At 59.5% G+C, this 17,988-nt stretch overlaps 2 protein-coding genes across 12 annotated transcripts in view; one reads left to right on the top strand and one right to left on the bottom strand.

Annotated features, from left to right (window-relative positions):
- RFX1 (regulatory factor X1) overlaps positions 1 to 8,230 on the top strand; it is a 45,379-nt gene extending 37,149 nt beyond the window's left edge. For all 11 annotated transcript variants that reach the window (XM_055371938.2, XM_063701789.1, XM_055371937.2 and 8 more), the window contains 11 exons: positions 841 to 960; positions 1,055 to 1,170; positions 2,985 to 3,103; positions 3,206 to 3,315; positions 3,960 to 4,111; positions 4,191 to 4,288; positions 5,746 to 5,895; positions 6,007 to 6,215; positions 6,480 to 6,633; positions 6,716 to 6,761; positions 6,895 to 8,230. In XM_055371938.2, coding sequence (XP_055227913.1) covers positions 841 to 960; positions 1,055 to 1,170; positions 2,985 to 3,103; positions 3,206 to 3,315; positions 3,960 to 4,111; positions 4,191 to 4,288; positions 5,746 to 5,895; positions 6,007 to 6,215; positions 6,480 to 6,633; positions 6,716 to 6,761; positions 6,895 to 7,064 — 1,444 coding nt within the window. In that variant the 3' untranslated portion in view covers positions 7,065 to 8,230. The remainder of the gene's footprint in view (positions 1 to 840; positions 961 to 1,054; positions 1,171 to 2,984; positions 3,104 to 3,205; positions 3,316 to 3,959; positions 4,112 to 4,190; positions 4,289 to 5,745; positions 5,896 to 6,006; positions 6,216 to 6,479; positions 6,634 to 6,715; positions 6,762 to 6,894) is intronic.
- An 85-nt stretch (positions 8,231 to 8,315) lies between these two features.
- On the bottom strand, positions 8,316 to 17,333 carry DCAF15 (DDB1 and CUL4 associated factor 15). The gene is made up of 13 exons (XM_055371952.2): positions 17,153 to 17,333; positions 15,342 to 15,439; positions 15,118 to 15,253; positions 13,764 to 13,870; positions 13,520 to 13,659; positions 13,260 to 13,430; positions 10,275 to 10,709; positions 10,081 to 10,172; positions 9,859 to 9,987; positions 9,685 to 9,770; positions 9,363 to 9,467; positions 9,174 to 9,289; positions 8,316 to 8,817 (listed from the first exon to the last, which is right to left on the bottom strand). Exons 1-13 carry the CDS (start codon positions 17,282 to 17,284, stop codon positions 8,762 to 8,764), a joined length of 1,803 nt encoding a protein of 600 aa, XP_055227927.1. The 5' UTR covers positions 17,285 to 17,333; the 3' UTR covers positions 8,316 to 8,761.
- Positions 17,334 to 17,988: the final 655 nt, after the last annotated feature.

Below are 17,988 nucleotides of genomic sequence, written 5' to 3'. Positions count from 1 at the left end.
CGACTCCCCCCCAACCCTGCTTTATTTTATTTTTCTCTTTAGCATTCAGCACGCTCACACATGCCTTTTTTTTTTTTTTTTTTTTTTTTTGGAGACAAGAGTCTCACTCTGTGGCCCAAGCTGGAGTGCAGTGGCTCAATCTCGGCTCACTGCAACCTCCGCCTCACAGGTTCAAGCCATTCTCATGCCTCAGCCTCTTGAGTAGCTTGGGACTACAAGCATGTGCCACCACGCCCAGCTAATTTTTAAAAAATAATTTTAGTAGAGACAGGGTTTTGCTATGTTGGCCAGGCTGGTCTTGAACTCCTGTCCTCAAGTGATCCACCTGCCTTGGCCTCCCAAAGTGCTAGGATTATAGGCATGACCTCACCGTGCCCGGCCCACACGTGCCTTTTACATGACTTATTTCAGTTGTTCTGGTCCGTCTGCAGTGCTCGTACCTCGATGACGCGGGGTTGTACCTAGTCAGTGCTTCATCAGGGTCTGTGAGTCAGTAAATTCATGCGGGAAGGAACAAGAAGGCATCCCACGAACCCGCCCCTCTCTTCCTCTCCTTTGCAACCCCCATGGCTCACCTCCGCTCACGTCTCGGTTCCCATTCCCAGCTTCAGTGTCACCTCATTCAGCCATTCATTCATGCATAATCTTGGGCAAACTGCTGGATCTCTCCTGACACTCACAGCCCCTGTGCCTCCTCAGTGCAGCACCCCCGTCTCTGCAGGGCAGGCGTCTCTCTATCTGTTCTCCTAACAGAGAGGAGACGGGTGTGCTGTGAGGCGCTCCATGGCCGGCCAGCCGGCAGACCCCCAGCCCAGCCCTTCCCCTCCACCTCCCTCCCAGGGGCAACTCCAAGTACCACTACTACGGCCTGCGCATCAAGGCCAGCTCACCCCTGCTGCGGCTGATGGAGGACCAGCAGCACATGGCCATGCGGGGCCAGCCCTTCTCGCAGAAGCAGAGGTAGGAGGGCAGGGCTGGACCCAGGGCAGGGCAGGCAGGGAAGGGCACACAGGCCGGCCCCCAGCAGCTGGCCCACCTGCCCATTCTACTCCAGGCTCAAGCCCATCCAGAAGATGGAAGGCATGACCAACGGCGTGGCGGTGGGGCAGCAGCCGAGCACGGGGCTGTCGGACATCAGCGCCCAGGTGCAGCAGTACCAGCAATTTTTGGGTGAGAGCTCCCTGGCCCATGCTTCCCCAACCACCGCCTCCCTGCCCCGTGCAGACGGTTCCCAAAGCTGGATGGCGGCAGGCAGCCTCTGAGCTGGGGAGGGCTTGGTGAGAGATGCCCGAGAACCAACAGGGGGTGGGGGAGACATCACAGTCTCTGTCCACAGTGACAGTTCTGTCCCTAGAATCCTTCTTCAAGGTAGATTCTCATTTGTTTCAATGCAAAGCATTTCTCGGGGGTTCTGAGCTTCCCAGTGAATCCCCTTTATGCTACTTGAGATTTTCTTTATTTTTGTATTTATTTGTTTATTTTTTTGAGATAGATTCTCTGTCGTCCAGGCTGGAGTGCAGTGGCACCATCCTAGCTCACTGCAACCTCTGCCTCCTGGGTTCAAGTGATTCTCCTGCCTCAGCCTCCTGAGTAGCTGGAACTACAGGCATGTGCCACCACGCCCGGCTAATTTTAGTAACTTTAGGAGAGATGGGGTTTCACCATCTTGGCTAGGCTGGTCTCGAACTCCTGACCTGAAGTGATCCTCCCACCTTGGCCTCCCAAAGTTCTGGGATTACAGGCATGAGCCACCATGCCCGGCATACATGAGATTTCAAATCCCACCCAGTTAGACATGGTTACTTTTTGGAGATATGACGGCAGGTCCTCTTCCCTCGTGAGTCCTGTGAGGCCCACTCGCTTTCCCGTCCAGCCATCCTACAGCCATGGTGTCCACGGGGCTAGGACCACTCACTCGCCAAGAAGGCAGGTGTATACCCAGTGTTTCTAAAAGTAAGGCCTGGTGCAGTGGTTCATGTCTGTAATCCCAGCACTTTAGGAGGCCGAGGCTGGAGGAATCGCTTGAGGTCAAGAGTTCGAGACCAGCCTAGTCAACATGGTGAATCCCCATCTCTACTAAAAATACCAAAATTAGCCGGGTGTGGTGGCGGGTGCCTGTAATCCCAGCTACTCAGGAGGCTGAGGCAGGACAATTGCTTGAACTCAGGAGGCGGAGGTTGCAGTGAGTCAAGATCACGCCATTGCACTGCAGCCTGGGTGACACAGTGAGTGAGACTCTGTCTCAGGAAAATAAAAAAGGCCGGGTGCAGTGGCTCACGTGTGTAATCCCAGCACGTTGGGAGGCCGAGGTGGGAGGAATTGCTTGAGTCCAGGAGTTGGAGACCAGCCTGGGCAACATAGCAAGACCCCATCTCTTAAAAAAAAAAAAAGACAAAGTAAACAACAATCCATGAAAACAGGGCCAAAGGATGCTAAGTAAACAAGCAAACCCTTGGAACCCACAGTCCAGCCACACATCCTTGATCCTGAGCACGTGGGAGCTCATTTCCCCACCTGCCCTGGAGGCCGGGACATCCCATTTGGAGGGTGGGGAACAATACTTCTGGCAGAGTCGAGGGGCATCCCTAGGGCGACTGTCCATGGCTAGCCCCAACCTGGGGTGCTTAGGCTCAGGGCAGTGTCCTGTGGTCCTGACTGTGCCCTGGGGGCCTACCCATTCCCTGGCCAGGTGAGTGCTGTGTTGCAGCCGGGACTCAGAGGCCCACGTCCTGAGGGCTGGTGCAGTGCTGTCACTCAGCAGACAGGCAGGGCTGGCACAAGACCCTCCTGTCCTCTCTGCCAGAGGAGTGTGGGCCCTCACTCCTGGGCCCGTCCTGGGCCCGGGCCAGGCGCTCACCCCACCGAGCCTTGTCTCACCGGCACATGGGGGACCCCAGTCTGATGGGAAACGGACAAGTCAGTAGGACCCCAGGGTGGGCAGGCAAGGGGGATGAAGGGCCTCATGGTTCCCCCCGGCCCCCCAGATGCCTCTCGGAGCCTCCCTGACTTCACAGAGCTCGACCTCCAGGGCAAGGTGCTGCCTGAGGGCGTCGGGCCCGGGGACATCAAAGCCTTCCAGGTCCTGTACCGGGAACACTGTGAGGTAGGGTGGCCAGGTGGGCAGGCAAGTGGACGGGGACGCAGCCACGGGCATGGGAGGGCCATGCTGCCCCCCAGCCTCCCTGAGCATCTGCCTCTGCCACAGGCCATTGTCGACGTCATGGTGAACCTGCAGTTCACCCTGGTGGAGACGCTGTGGAAGACCTTCTGGAGGTACAACCTCAGCCAGCCCAGCGAGGCGCCACCGCTGGCCGTGTGAGTACTGCCCGGTGACTGTGGGAGGGAGAGGGGGGAGGAGGGCATGACCCACAGGTGATTTTGATGCCCAGGGTTGGGGCACCTGCTTGTCCCCTGCAGTTTGTGGGGTACACATATCCTTGGCTGTGTGGAGTGTGTATAGCCACCCGACACTCAACAGTCGGGGGTGGAGTGCCTGACTAAGCCCAGGCATGGGGCAGGGCACCATCTTCTCCCTGGAGTGGCAGGTTCTGGAATCTGTTTGACCCCTGTACGGAGGGTAGGGCATAGGATCCCATCCCACCCCTCGGGCCTGTGCCAACCAGACCCTGGGGATCTTTGGGAGGCAGGGGGTACTTACCTGGGGATGGGGGTACCTGTGCCCTTCTGATGCTGGGGGCAGGGCCACAGAGTGCCCCCAGTGACCCTGGGTTGGGGACAAGGTATACCTGTGCCTTCTGGCACTGGAGGCAAGACCACAGAGTGCCCCACTGACCCTGGAATGGGGGTAAGGGGGTACCTGTGCTTTCTGATGCTGGGGGTAGAACCACAGAGTACCCCAGTGACCCTGGGTCAGGGACAGGGGCTACCTGTTCCCTTCTGACGATGGGGGCAGGACCATAGAGTACCCCAGTGACCTGGGGTGGGGTGGGTGCCCGCAGACATGACGAAGCCGAGAAGCGACTGCCCAAAGCCATCCTGGTGCTCCTCTCCAAGTTCGAGCCCGTGCTCCAATGGACCAAGCACTGTGACAACGTGCTGTACCAGGGCCTGGTGGAAATCCTCATTCCCGATGTGCTGCGGCCCATCCCCAGTGAGTGCTCGGCCTGCTCGGCATCCCCTGCCCCACATACACCCGCCCTGCCCTGACCGGCCCCCGCCACCGCCCACAGGTGCCTTGACCCAAGCGATCCGGAACTTTGCCAAGAGCCTGGAGAGCTGGCTCACCCACGCCATGGTCAACATCCCCGAGGAGATGCTGCGGGTGAAGGTGAGAGTGTGAGGGGGTCCCTTTCTCCTATCTCTGGGGCTTAGGCCTCCGTCTCCTCTGCTCCCCAGGGGCGGTAAAATTTGTCCCCACGCCTGTTCCAGGGATGATGCCCGTGGGGGAAGGGGAGACCTTCTCCGCCTCCGGGAGCACCCTGGGCATTGTCTTTATAAACCAGTGTCCTCAGGCACCCACTTCTGAAATGCAGCCCCCTTTGTGGTGTTACTGTACTCAACACAGCATCTTTCAAAAATAAAAACCAACTGCAAATGTACAGTAGTTCCCTTTAGACAGCCTTGCTAGAAAGTGCTTCAGGTGTGCAGAAACAGATAAAACTTTTTAAGAAAGGCAACAACATCTATAAGGAAACATAATACTTGCCTTTTTCATCAAAAGATGCACATTCGCTTACTACTTAGATGTGAGGAATTTGATGGGATGTGGTTGGGAAAAACAAAAACAAACAAACAAACAAACAAAAAAACCACCGCTGGGCACAGGGCAGGGACTGGGGCCTTTGGAGACAGTAGATGCCAGATTCAGGAGCAAACCCTTCAGAAGAAACAGCGAGACTCATGTATTCAGGTATTCGCACAACCTCCTTCTCAGTACACAGCAATGAACAAGATGGACAAAACCCCTGTCCTCTCCCAGAGCTGAGATTCCAGGGTATGAAAGAAAATGAGGCCGGGCGCAGTAGCTCATGCCTGTAATCCCAGCACTTTGGGAGGCGAGGCGGGCGGATCACTTGAGGTCAGGAGTTCAAGACCAGCCTGGCCAACATGGTGAAACCTTGTCTCTACTAAAAATACAAAAATTAGCCTGGCGTGGTGGTGTGTACCTATGATCCCAGCTACCCAGGAGGCTGAGGCACGAGAATCGCTTGAACCCACGAGGCGGAGGATGCAGTGAGCCGAGATCGCGCCACTGCACTCTAGCCTGGATAGAGCGAGATTCAGTGTCAAACAAAAAACAGAAAAAGAAAATGAAACATGTTTATCAAAGCAGTGTTTGCCCTTTCTGTGCAGTGCCCTCCATATTATCTATTGTGTTCTTTCGTTTAGAAAAAAAAAAAAAAAAGGCCTTTCCTGGCACCGTGGCTCACTCCCAACATTTTGGGAGGCAAAGGCAGGAGGATCACTTGAAGCCAGAAGTTCGAGACCAGTCTGGGCAACATGGCGAGACCCTGTCTCAATTGTTATTTTAAAAAATAAAAATAAATTTCAAAGAATATTGTGCCATGGTCAGAACACAATAAATTGAATTTTGGGGGGCGCTTGTGAGTGGACACCCAAAGTTTGAAGGTCCCGATCCTTCTGTGTCCCAACAAAAGTAGCGAAGCACATCCCTCCTTTTTTAGGAAAAAGGAAACAGGCTTAGGGAGGTTGCAGCGGGGTGGGGCCAGGGCTGGCGGGCTGGGGTTCCTTGGAAGCAGCAAGCCCCTCAATCCCTGCACGCAGGTGGCTGCGGCCGGCGCCTTCGCGCAGACACTGCGGCGCTACACGTCGCTCAACCACCTGGCGCAGGCGGCGCGCGCTGTGCTGCAGAACACCGCACAGATCAACCAGATGCTGAGCGACCTCAACCGCGTGGACTTCGCCAACGTGCAGGTGAGCGCGGGGCGGGGCGGGGCGGGCGAATGAGGGGCAGCCTAACGGGGCGGGCCAGGCCGGGGTGATGGCGGCTAAGCCCCGGGCGCCCGCCCACCCGCTGTGCCCCAGGAGCAGGCCTCGTGGGTGTGCCGCTGCGAGGACCGCGTGGTGCAGCGGCTGGAGCAGGACTTCAAGGTGACGCTGCAGCAGCAGAACTCGCTGGAGCAGTGGGCGGCCTGGCTGGACGGCGTGGTGAGCCAGGTGCTCAAGCCCTACCAGGGCAGCGCCGGCTTCCCCAAGGCCGCCAAGCTCTTCCTCCTCAAGTGGTCCTTCTACAGGTGCGCGCGCGCGGCGGGATCGGGTCCGGGCGGCACCAGGGGAGGCCCCGCGTCCCTGGGGGTCTCAGGTGCTCTTCTACGACGACCCGAGCCTGCAGGTGGGGCGGGCAGGCTGGGGCCCTGGGCTCATGTCCCGGGAAGGCTGTGCGGGATCCAGCCTGAGTCACTGGGCTGGCGCGAGGCCCGGGCGCATCGCAGCGGGGAGGGGGAGAGGGGGTCGGGCCGGACGGGGCCGGACGGTCTCCTCTCCGTCGCCATCCCTAGCTCCATGGTGATCCGGGACCTGACCCTGCGCAGCGCCGCCAGCTTCGGTTCCTTCCACCTCATCCGGCTGCTCTACGACGAGTACATGTACTACCTGATCGAGCACCGCGTAGCCCAGGCCAAGGGCGAGACCCCCATCGCCGTCATGGGCGAGGTGCGCGAGGCGGGCCACTGGGGGCGCGGGCGGGGCGCCAGGCGGCGGGACCCTCACCCATTTTCTTCTCTTCTTCCTCCAGTTCGCCAATCTGGCCACCTCCCTGAACCCCCTGGACCCCGACAAAGGTAGGTAGGCGAGGCGTGTTCCCACCCAGGGCGCGGGTCCCGGCGGTGGCGGACAACGGAGGGGCTCGGGAGGAGGAGGAGCCCAGGGGCGTTGCCACCCCGCCCCGAGCCGGACTTGGTCCCTGTGTTCCAGACGAGGAGGAAGAAGAGGAGGAGGAGAGCGAGGACGAGCTGCCGCAGGACATCTCACTGGCGGCTGGCGGCGAGTCACCCGCGCTGGGCCCAGAGACCCTGGAGCCGCCGGCCAAGCTGGCGCGGACTGACGCGCGCGGCCTCTTCGTGCAGGCGCTGCCCTCCAGCTAAGCCCTTGGCCTCCCCGCCCCACCCGCCCCCGCCACCCCTCCACGCCAGGGTCCTTCAAAGCTTCTGTGGCTTCGTGGTCACTGCTCCAGCCTCAGCCAGGGCAGGGAGGGGGACTCCGAGACAGGGAAGGCCGGGGCCCTCCTCCCTTATGGGGCCGGCACAATCAGTGGGCTGGGCGGAGCCGCAGCTGCAAACTCTGACACAAAAGACGTGCCTTAAGGAACCCGCCGCGTGCCCAGGTGCCCCGCGGGGCATCCAGCTCGGCCCCTTGGCCGCCCCCCTCCCAGGCCGCAGCATCTTCTCCCCAGCCCCGTCCTCCCACCACCCCAGGGGGCAGGCAGGCAGGCCCCCTCCCGTGCGGAACTGTTAACTTATTCAGCTCGCTGGCTTTGCACAGCCTGTCCTGGGCCCAGCCCTGAGCCCCGGGCCGGCGCAGGTGGGCGTCACCTGGGGACTCCCCACTGTCAGCAGCAGCCCCGGGACCCCCTACCCCCAGCAACCCCACTGCTTCCCCTTCTTGGTATTAAGTGCAATTAAAGCCGTGGGTGTCGCATCTTCTCCAGCGCTGGGCCCTCCCTTGCCCCCAAGCCCAAGAAGGGGGCACTGCCCGGCCCGGCTGTGAGGAGGGCGGCAGGGGGCACGGCCTCCAGCTTCCAAAGAGCAGCGAGCCGCGGAGCCGGGGAGTGCCCACAGACCCCAGCCCCCGCGCCCCCGCCCTCCGCCGCTGGTTTGTAATGGAACCTTTTCTGTGCCCCTATCTTCCCGGAGACCGTGCTTCTCCTCCGTGCCGTGCGACCCCCACCCCATGACTATTGTGCGATTCGTGAGCGCCGCCCGAGCGGAGTTGGTAACTTGTTGGGTTTTTTTCCAACCATCATGGCCTTATCTGTTCCAGTTTTCTCAGTGTTTTCAGCCTGTGAGATAGATGTTTATGGCAAGAAAAAGGAAAAAAAAAATGGAAATCTGACCTATTGTATAAAAATCACTATTTTGTGTGCTCCGCGTGCTATAGCTTTTGGGGCGGCCCTGCCCAGTCCCCGTGCCCACGGGGCTCCCTCTCCCGGTGGTGAAAGTGTCCACACGTGTGGTAGTCTAGTGTGCCGAGCTGTTTTCTACCTTTTTGTAGTCTTTCTTAAAACAATAAATTCCGCTGTGATATTTGCCTACTGCTGACTCGCCGGGCCTTGGTGGGGGCCTTGGGGCGGGGGCTCCAGCTGGGCCCCAAGCTGCAGTGACAGGACCTCAATGAGGTTCAGAAATTAAAACATTTATTACATGAAGAACGGAGTGGGGATGGCCAGGTTGCTGGCCTGGGTGGGGAGGCTGGGGGCGGGCAGGGCAGAGGGAATGGGGTCCATTCGACCTCCCCGAGGGCAACGTCCACAGCTGTAGCCGAGAAAAGGGGCAAATGCACGAGGGGCCAGGCCCATGCCCAGCTCGGGGTGAAGGCGGGGCACTCAGGCTGGTGGGGCAGGGGCGCCCTCTCTCTGCCCCTTCCCAACTTAAATAGGCATAAATAAAAAGCGTCCAGACCCTCAGGCCAACAGAGGCTGCCCTGCCCAGCCCCGTTCCGCAGCCTAACACTAGTGCCGGTCATCAGTCGGTGGGCCAGCCGGCCAGGAAGAGGCCACCCCAGGGAGGCGGCCGGTCCCAGGCCACGGAGGTAGTTGGAGTCAGTGTCCGGGGCGGCCTGGCCCTCACAGCACGATCCACGTATATCGCTCGCTGTCCGCCAGAACCTTCAGGGAGCACCCTACAGGGACAGGTGGGGACAAAGCATAGAGCCCCTGCCTGCCTGGCCCTGCGGCCACACCCTCCACCTGACTTGCTTCTGGCTCAGGTTCCAGAAGGCAGGGACCCTGCTGAGTTGCCCTCCGCCTCTAGCCTGCAACTACCCAATAAATGTAGTGTAAATGAGTGACCAGCCAGGCCATGACTGGTGGGAGGCTCCCAGGCCCCACACTTTCAGGGCTGCTGAGCTGGGCCTGGCCTCGGCTGCCCTCTCCTCACCAGCCTTCCCACCCATTTCATCAGCGCTCAGGAATCAGCTCCTGGGTGAGGACAAGTGTTCCTGGTGACCCTGACCATCATGGGGTCACCGAGCCCCACCTTTGTGCAGCGCCTCATTGGTCATCCTGTTGACGTAGCGGCCGCTGCTCTCCGGCACCAGCCACTTCATGACCATGTCCACGCAGCTCTTGCGGTAGGAGCTCCAGACACTGCCACTGTGGGGCCAGGGGGTGAGTGGCTCTCATCGACTTGGCCGCGCCCTGACCCTGCCCCCCAGCCCTGCCTCACCTGGTCTGCCCTTTGACCTCAGTCAGGTCGCCTACACTGACTGTCTCGAAGATCCCTGTGTTGAGGTCCCATGCCACCTTGAGGCTGGTGTGATAGGTCTTTGGTCTACAGTGGAGAGGGACATAGGACAAACGCTGGGACAGCCGGGCTCCTGAACCAGGCCCCAGGCTACCCTGAGGGCCTTTTGTCTTTGGAGCAGCTATGGAGGGGCCCAGCCAGGTTGTGGCACAGGGAGAGCCTTCTCACGTCCCCACGCCCCCACCCTGAAGTGTCTGCCAGTGGCCCCCCTAGTGGACAGAGAGGGCAGGACCCCCGCGCTCACCGGAGCTGGCCCTCCTCAGTGGGGGACGGGAAGGCCAGGAGCAGCAGGCCAATGTTGATGAGGACCTGGTTGGTTTCTGGGCAGACCTGGGGGTGGGGGTGGACGATGCCAACTGTTGAGGGCGACCCCAGAGTACAGGAGGCCCTGGGCCCACCCTGCCCGCCCTGGGCCCACCTCCAGAATGACGATGTCATAGTCGCTGAAAGAACAGAACTGATGGCCCCAGGTAGCGTCGTGGCGGATGACCTCATTGATAACATATTCGAAGTCTAGTGTGAGCTGCTCCACTGTCAGGTACTGGCCCTGCGGGTGAGTGGGTAGGCGCAGGGGACGGTGCCAACTGCCCCCCGGCAGCTCCCCGGGACTGTCCTTGGCCCGCCCACTGCCCACACCCACCTGGACAGCAGTCCGCTCCCGCATGGGCCGCAGGTTGCGGCCACGAAGATCAGTCACCACGAAGGGCAGGGAGATCTTGTCGTCCTCGAACTCTGGGGAGGCAGGAAGTGGTGGTGGGGTGGAGGGAGGCCAGGGGCCCCGTCTGGGTTGGCCTTTCCATCCCAGGCCCTGCCACATGCCTGCCCCCCGCTCACCATCCTCCGGCTCCGTCCCCTCTCCGGACTCCAGCACATAGTACAGCTTGGTGTAGTTGACGTAGCCAGGCTCGGGGACAGGCGCCTCCGAGGCAGGGGGGCTGTCCCGGAGTGCCGCCTCTCCACACAGGGCTAGGGGCTCAGAGTGCGCACGGCAGCGGCTGCCAGAGGGTCCTGGGCACAGGGCAGGCCGGGCTTCCTCAGGGGCCCCGCCCTTGGCCTCTTTGGCCCGGCGGAAGATGTCAGCCACAAACTCCTTGGCTTTGGCAATGGCAGGCGAGGGCTCAGGAGACCCAGAAGAACGGGCTGGGGCCGCCTCAGGGCAGAAGCTGGGGAGGGCAGGGGGCAGCTCTGGGCTCTGGGGCTCAGGGGGGCTGGCAGGCGCCGGGGGGCAGGTGCTGTGGTCATACAGGATTTGGCAGAAACTCCTGTCACCTAAGAAGAGATGGGGGTGGAGAAGTGTCACTCTGGGGTGCTCCCAGCCTCGCTCAGTGTCCCCAGGGGTTTTCAGAAACCCACCTTAAGGAGACACTTCTAGGAGACTTGGCTATGCTGAGATCAGTTTGTAACACCCAGAAGGGGAAAGACCTTTCTGCGCATGCACACCACGCATTCATGCGTGCAGATGTTCATTCAAACCCCTTTCTTAAGCTGTCTACTGAGCGCCCCACACTGAGGACACAGGAGTGAACCAGACAGACAGAACCCTGCCCTGAGGGAGCCGACACTCTACAGTGTAGAGTGTTCACTACAGTAGCATCCAGCCTCCTAACATCTGCCACTCTGTCGAGGGACATCTTGTGATTTTCACTGGCGTTTCTCTGATATGGAAGACCTAAGGCAAAGCCCTCGGTCCTTCCTGCCACAAGCCAGACCGCTGCGGGCACACTTCATCGAATCAGGGCCTCTGTCTCTGCCTGCCTAGAGACGACTCCCCCAAGGAATGTGGGGAACACATGGAGAACCCCAACATATTCACTAAGCAACCCTGTGGCTGGGCCCTAACCCAGGTTTCCTCCGAGCCCCCTACAAGCAACCCCTAGAGAGGGGCCACATCCCCCAAAATGCAGCTCAGGGATGAACGTGCCCAAGGTCACATCTGAGAAAAATCGAGTCCGGGCTCCCCTCCACCACCGTGACAGCCCTCCCACAACAGGGCAGGGAACAGAAGGTGACAATGGCCAAGGAAGAAAGCACCCCTCTGTGTCAGCAGCTCCCACTGATGACCACGCCCTTTCCCTGGGCTGGCACAGAGCTGATCATCCGCTGTGGTCGTTCCTAACAGGACCCACAGCCAAAAGGGCAGAGCTGCGTCAACCCTCGCAAGCTGGGGGGTTCATGGCCAAAAACCAAGTGGCCGAGCCTCAGCAAGAGACAGCGCCTCACCCTTCCTGGTATAGATTGGGGGTGAGGACAGAAGGCCCCAGATATGTCTGGGGACAGAGTGCCCTGGCCCCTGGCTTATTTGTGGGCTGCGTTATATACATTTAATCCTGCCCATTCCCCGACCGCTCCAGGGACAACCATTTCCATGAGGATTTAATGGACATCTTTGCATCTGAGTTCTTGCAAAATTAAAACGTCTTTTTTTTTTGGAGATGGAGTCTTGCTGTCTCCCAGGCTGGAGTACATTGGCACAATCTTGGCTCACTGCAACCTCCGCCTCCTGGGTTCAAGCAATTCTCCTCCCTCAGTCTCCTGAGTAGCTGGAATTATAAGCATGTGCCACCATGCCCAGCTAATTCTTGTATTTTTACTAGAGATGGGGTTTCACCGTGTTGGCCACACTGGTCTTGAACTCCCTGATCTCATGTGATCCGCCTGCCTCAGCCTCCCAAAGTGCTGGGATTACAGGCATGAGCCACTATGCCTGGACTAAATCGTCTTTTTAATTTATATTAAGTGGTTCCAGTTATAGATTCCTTGTGTTTCACCCACATGTGCACGCATCTGACACATGCTCCATGGATGCACACACAGGGGCCTTCATTGGTGTTCCACAGATACCTCCAACCCCTCGCCACCTCCTAAGTCGCTCCCCAATCCCCAGGGAGGGTTCTTCAGGTGGCCCCCAACTCCCCCTCAGCAGTCTTGGACATACGGACCCAGTGAGACTCTGCCAGAGGGAGAGACCCGGGCACAGGGCAGCTGGGTCAGTCATAGTCACAATTCTGTTGCCAAATGGCCCCCGGGGCCCCCTCCCTCCTGTTGCTGCCAGCCGGTGGCATGATCCAGCCTCCTGACATTTGTCACTGTCAAGGGACATCTTGTGATTTTCACTGGCATCTTTCCGATATCAAACATATAAGGCCAAGTGCCTGCCCACTAACCACACCCTGAAATGTCACATTAGCGTTTCTCTTCTTAAGAGAAAGGGGCGCTACCCCGTCCAGCTAGCCAACTGTAGCTATTTCAGCTTAAAACAACTACAATTAAATCCATCACAGGCCAGACGCGGTGGCTCACGCCTGTCATCCTAACACTTCGGGAGGCCAAGGTGAGTGGATCACTTGAGGTCAGGAGTTTGAGACCAGCCTGATCAACATGGTGAAATCCCATCTCTACTAAAAACGCAAAAATTATCTGGGTATGATGGCACAGGCCTGTAGTCCCAGCTTCTCGGTAGGCTGAGGCAGGAGAATTGCTTGAGCCTGGGAGGTTGCAGTGAGCCAAGATAGCGCCACTGGACTCCAGTGGAAAAAAAAAAAAAAGTGTCACAAGCTCAGTTCCTCAGTCACATGAGCCACATTCCAAGTGGCTGCTGGAGGCAGCCATGGTGGGACATCTCAGCCACTGGAAAGATCCCGTGGGCAGGGCTGTGGTGGGCGTGGCCACATTTGGACCGCAGCATTCCCACGACCAGGCTGTGTGACCTGGGGAAGTAGCTCCCACCTCTCTACGCCTGGGGCCCCTTGTCTGTGTGGTGGGGTAGGGAGAGGACCCGCTTCACGCGTTGCCAGGTGGCCACGAGACCACAGGGCCTACCTGCCGAGTGGACGGAGACGGCGCAGGCCACCAGGGAGTAGCTGGTGTTGAGCAGCACCACCTGGTCCTTCTTGAGCTGGAAGGCGGGCTGGAAGGTGGGGAAGGGGTAGACCACCTGGTACTTGGTGTGCAGCATGAAGCCATGCCGTAGGCACTGTGCATTCGGGTCTCCTGCAGCAACACACGCCACAGCAGCTCACTCTTGGCCCGGGGCAAGGGGGGGAGGGGGGAAGAGACCCTCGCCCCCTCGGCCCCCTCACCTGGGTGGGCCCGGCTGGCATCCTGGCAAGCAGCACAGCGGCCTGGCGGTGGCACGGCCACGGTGCTGACGTAGATGTCACGGTGGTTCTCGTCACTCATCATCATCATGTTCATGAGCATCCCGTTGGCCGAGCGGGTGCTGGGGGCCAGCATACCCTCAGCTGCCTGGTCGGCACCTGGGGGGCCCCCACTGCACACCCCCTGCCCCAACCAGCCGAGGCTCCCCCAGGCGCCTGGTCTCACTTGAAGCCGAAGACGATGACCTTGGAGGCGTCACTGGGCCACTCGCATACGGTCAGGTACAGGTCGCTGTAGATCTCCTCGTCCTGGAATAGCCGAACCTGCCGGACCTGTGAGGCATGTTCAGGGGCAGCACCGGGTCAGGGAAACTGCGGAGGTCCCCCGAAGCTGTACGATGCAGTCCCTCATCAGGGCTGGGGCTGAGCGGGTAAGAGCACCCCAACAGCACCCGCCACACCCCTCCACCTTGCCTGAGGACAGCTGTGGAGGCTCCTTTCACCAGTCGGGGAGACCAGGCCAGGGTGGGATGCAGCCGATGGGAACAATGTCCCGGGGGAGACTGCGCCAAGCACTGGTTCCAAGCCCAGCCTACCCTGAAGCCCGTTCAGCTCTCTGAGTTCACATGTATGCTGAGGTAACAGCACACCTCCTGGGGGGGTTCCAGGAGTCAAGGGTCAAGGCTAAAGCCAGGGTGGCCTGGTCCTAATAAAGCTAATTGGCCTGAGCCAACATGTTCTATAGCTTCATAGGGTATGTTGAACCAAATGGAATTGCTGCTATTTACCCATTTTGAACCATAAAAATGGTAATTTCTTTTTCTTTTTTGAGACAGAGTCTCGCTCTGTAGACTGGAGTGCAGTGGTTCGATCTCGGCTCACTGCAACCTCCACCTCGCAGGTTCTAAGCGATTCTCCTGCCTCAGCCTCCGGAATAGCTGGGATTACAGACATGTGCCAACATGCCTGGCTAATTTTGTATTTTTAGTAGAGATGGGGTTTCACCATGTTGGCCAGGCTGGTCTTGAACTCCTGACTTCAGGTGATCCACCCACCTCGGGCTCCCAAAGTGCTGGGATTACAGGCGTGAGCCACTGCGCCCAGCCTCTGTTTTTTGTTTTGTTTTGTTTTGTTTTAGAGACAGGGTCTCACTCTGTTGCCCAGGCTGGAGTGCAATGGTGTGATCATGGCTCACTGCAGCCTCAAACTCTTGGGCTCAGGTGATCCTCCTGCCTCAGCCTCCAGAGGAGCTGACTACAGGCACACGCCAATATGCCCAGCTAATTTTTTTTATTTTTAGTAGAGACGGGGTTTTGCCATGTTGCCCAGCCTGGTCTTGAACTCCTTGGATCAAGTGATCCTCCCGCCTTGGCCTCCCAAAGTGCTGGGATTACAGGTGTGAGCTACCATGCCAGGCCCTGGTAATTTCATATGGTTGGATCTAACACATGGAATCTTGACGATGACCCCAGGAGTACATGATGATCATTTTACACCCAAGGAACCTGAGGCTCAGAGGGTGCTGTGACCTGCTGAACCACACCATCTGAAGGGCCAGCCTGGTGCTGAAGCCTCCCTACCAGCTTGAGCTTGCTGTGAACGTTGAACTCCCACCAGTACAGATGGTAGATGTAGAAGGAAAAGTCGTCATCCCCACTGCTGCTGGTGTAGGAGAGGACGTAGCGGCCGCATTTGGAAAAGCCCAGGAAGATGTGTCTGTGGGGGTGGAGGGGGCACAGCGGCCAGGTCAGGGTGAGCCCACCACTCCCGCCCACCTGCCCCCTTTGCCTGGGCCCAGCCTCACCCTGCATAGAGGAAGTCCTCATCCACAATGTTCTTGAGGGACACGCACACCCGGGGAGGCAGCTTCCGGAAGAGGCGAGGGGAGAGCTGTCCGCTGATCTGGGGAAGGGGTGGCCAGGGCACTTCAGGCACCATCTGCAGCCCCCAGCCCCCTCACCCACGGCAGAGAGGCAGAGCGGCTCTCACCGGGTCCAGACCGGCCCAGCCCACCATAATGGTCAAAAGAAGGCCAAGCTCTGGAAGGTGGGAACAACTGAGGCACATGGAGACAGTAAAGCCAGATGGACCTCGCTTGAGCCTTCATCTCCACCAGGGACCCACGCCACCTTCCCAGTTCCATACCTCTTCAGCCTCAGGTCCCTCTTGACTGAGCCCAGCGCCACCGCCCCCAAGAAGTTCCCCAATCACCCTGTCCCACGCTGAGCCACCTGCTTCCCTCCCTGAAGGCTGTCCCTAAGCTGTGGGTATTTATCCTACTAAGGAGGCTGGGACAGAGTCCTGACCTGCACCCATCTGTTCCCAACCCACCAGCCTTCAAACAAGGGGGCTCCTCCTCCCCGAGGCAGCTCTGGCCTCTGCTGGGGGCCAGTCGAGGCAGATAGAAGGGTGAGCCTAACCAATGACCCAACGCCCCCTTCCCAATTAACTACCGCCTTCCAACGGAATCCAAGGGAATCCCTCATCCCCAAAACTTCACCGCGGAAGGATCTGCGGGGACCGACAGGCAGAAGCCAGGCACAGGGATATCCGAACAGCCTCAGTCTTGCTACCCAGGCTGACTGGGGAGACACAACTCTGCCTTCAAGACATTCCAATCTGATGGGAAGAGTCCTGTCTGGGAAGCTCCCTGTCTGATGGGAGACAGCCCTGTCCACATGGAGGTCTCAGTCTGACGGAGGAAACAGCCCGGCCAGCCAGGCCCAGGCCGACAGGGGAGACACAGTCCCTGCCCAAGGAGCTTCCAAGCTAAGGGCGGAACCACAGCCAAGCCCAGGGAGCTCCCAGGCTAAGGGCGGAGACTGTCCCAGCCCAGGGAGCTCCCAGTCAAAAGGGGGAGACACAGCACTGTCCTTACAAAGCTACCAGCCTCACGAAGAAGGCGCAGTCCCTGTCCACAGAGACACAGCCTTGCCCCAGTTACTGCCCAACTGCAAGAGATCCACATTTCTGCCCTCCAGAGCTCCCAAACTGATGGGGGAGAGAGACATCATCCCCCAGCTCTGGGAGTTTCCAGTCTGATGGAGGAGACAGAGCCTGCTTCGCTAACTCTCACTCTGCGGGGGAAGACTCAGCCCTATCCAGGGAGCTCCCACACTTTCAATGGGGAGGCCCACCCAGGTACTGGAACTCCCAGCTCATGTGTGGTCGGGGCTCGGGCAGGGAGAGGAACATCAGGCGGAGGAAGCCCAAAGCCAGCGGCAGGGGCTCTGCAAAGGGGGCGGGAAGGTTCCATTATGGAGCAACCATGGGAGCAGAGCTTTGAAAAGCCTGGATCGCCCCCTTCCTCCTGATTCTCCCTGCGGCCTCTGGGGTCGCCTCCCTCCGAGCCCCCTCCCTGGGGCCCCGCCCCCAACCCCCTCCATCCCAGCCCCTTTGCCGGTCACCCGACACAACCACCTGCATCCAGGCCCCCGACTGAGCCCCCTCCATCCAAGCCATCTCCCCCGGGCCCCGCCCAGGCCCTGCATCCGAGCCCCCTCCCCTGGGGCCCCGCCCCCAACCCCTCACCCCGCGAACGCCCTCCTCCCTCCGCCTCCCTCGTCCCTACTCCCCACCCTCCGGCGCGCTCCCCACTCCGGCTCCAGGCCTCACCTTGACCCGCTCCAGCTGCTTGAGGACGTGCTCCCGCCGCCGCCCTGCTGCCCGCTTCCCTCCGGCTCCCCCGGGGCCGCCGCCGCCGCTCCCAGCCCCGCTGTTCCGCTCCGATTTCGAGCTGGGCGCCATTTTCACCCCCTCCCTCCACTTCCGGAGCAACCGGCCCCTTCGCCCCACCCCTGCCACCTCCTCATTGGTCCTTTTTCGGGACAGCGGCCCGCCGGTTGGGCGAAAGCCCGCACTCGCGCTATGCCTGTCCATCAAAGCCATCTCGACTCTTGATTGGTAGCGACAGTAACGGCCCCCGCGGCCGGTTGCCGTATTCCCGCCCCGCCTTAAGGACGTACCACTCGGAGGTCCCGTTTGTTCGCCCAGCCCAGATAACTTTGATCTGATAGGTGAATATCTCTGTCTGTCTCAACGGCGTCACGCCCCCTGTGGCTGGCGGGTTTCCATGGAGACCATAGGCGGTCCAGGCCCTTGGGCTGGGCGACGGGAGCCTGTGGTCCACCAAGGCTCGAGAATCCTCAGCCCCGGGCTGCCCGCGCCCGGTCCAGGTGGGCAAAGGCCTGACGAGCATACTTGGGCGGCAGAGCCAGGCCGAGGAAAGAGATTTACAAAAAAGGAAAAAACGATGGGATTCGATGAAAGCTTGTTTCCGATGGGCGGGTTGGTGGGATGATGGTGGTGATAATGATAGCATCAATCATGGATCGCTCCACATGTGACAGACACGGTTCTGAGCTTAAACAGTTCGATGTGGCAGGGCCCTGTTGTGCCCATTATGCAGATCATGGAAATAAAAATAATTGTTGAAGGTCCGCTCTGTGCAT

This window comes from Gorilla gorilla, chromosome 20 (genome assembly GCF_029281585.2).
Source record: "Gorilla gorilla gorilla isolate KB3781 chromosome 20, NHGRI_mGorGor1-v2.1_pri, whole genome shotgun sequence".
In the NCBI taxonomy this organism is placed as follows: Eukaryota; Metazoa; Chordata; class Mammalia; order Primates; family Hominidae; genus Gorilla; species Gorilla gorilla.
Note: the sequence above shows the minus strand (reverse complement) of the source record. Positions and strands in the feature narration are given on the sequence as shown.

What these genes read in the sequence shown, in the direction of transcription:
- DCAF15 (XM_055371952.2), bottom strand. Translation starts at nt 17,284, where the DNA reads ATGGCGCCCAGCTCGAAATCGGAGCGGAACAGCGGGGCTGGGAGCGGC. An exon ending in TGCCAGCCGGGCCCACCCAG is followed by an intron (nt 13,431 to 13,519) that starts GTGAGGGGGCCG and finishes GTGTTGCTGCAG; the next exon opens with GAGACCCGAATGCACAGTGC. An exon ending in GAGGTCAAAGGGCAGACCAG is followed by an intron (nt 9,290 to 9,362) that starts GTGAGGCAGGGC and finishes CTGGCCCCACAG; the next exon opens with TGGCAGTGTCTGGAGCTCCT.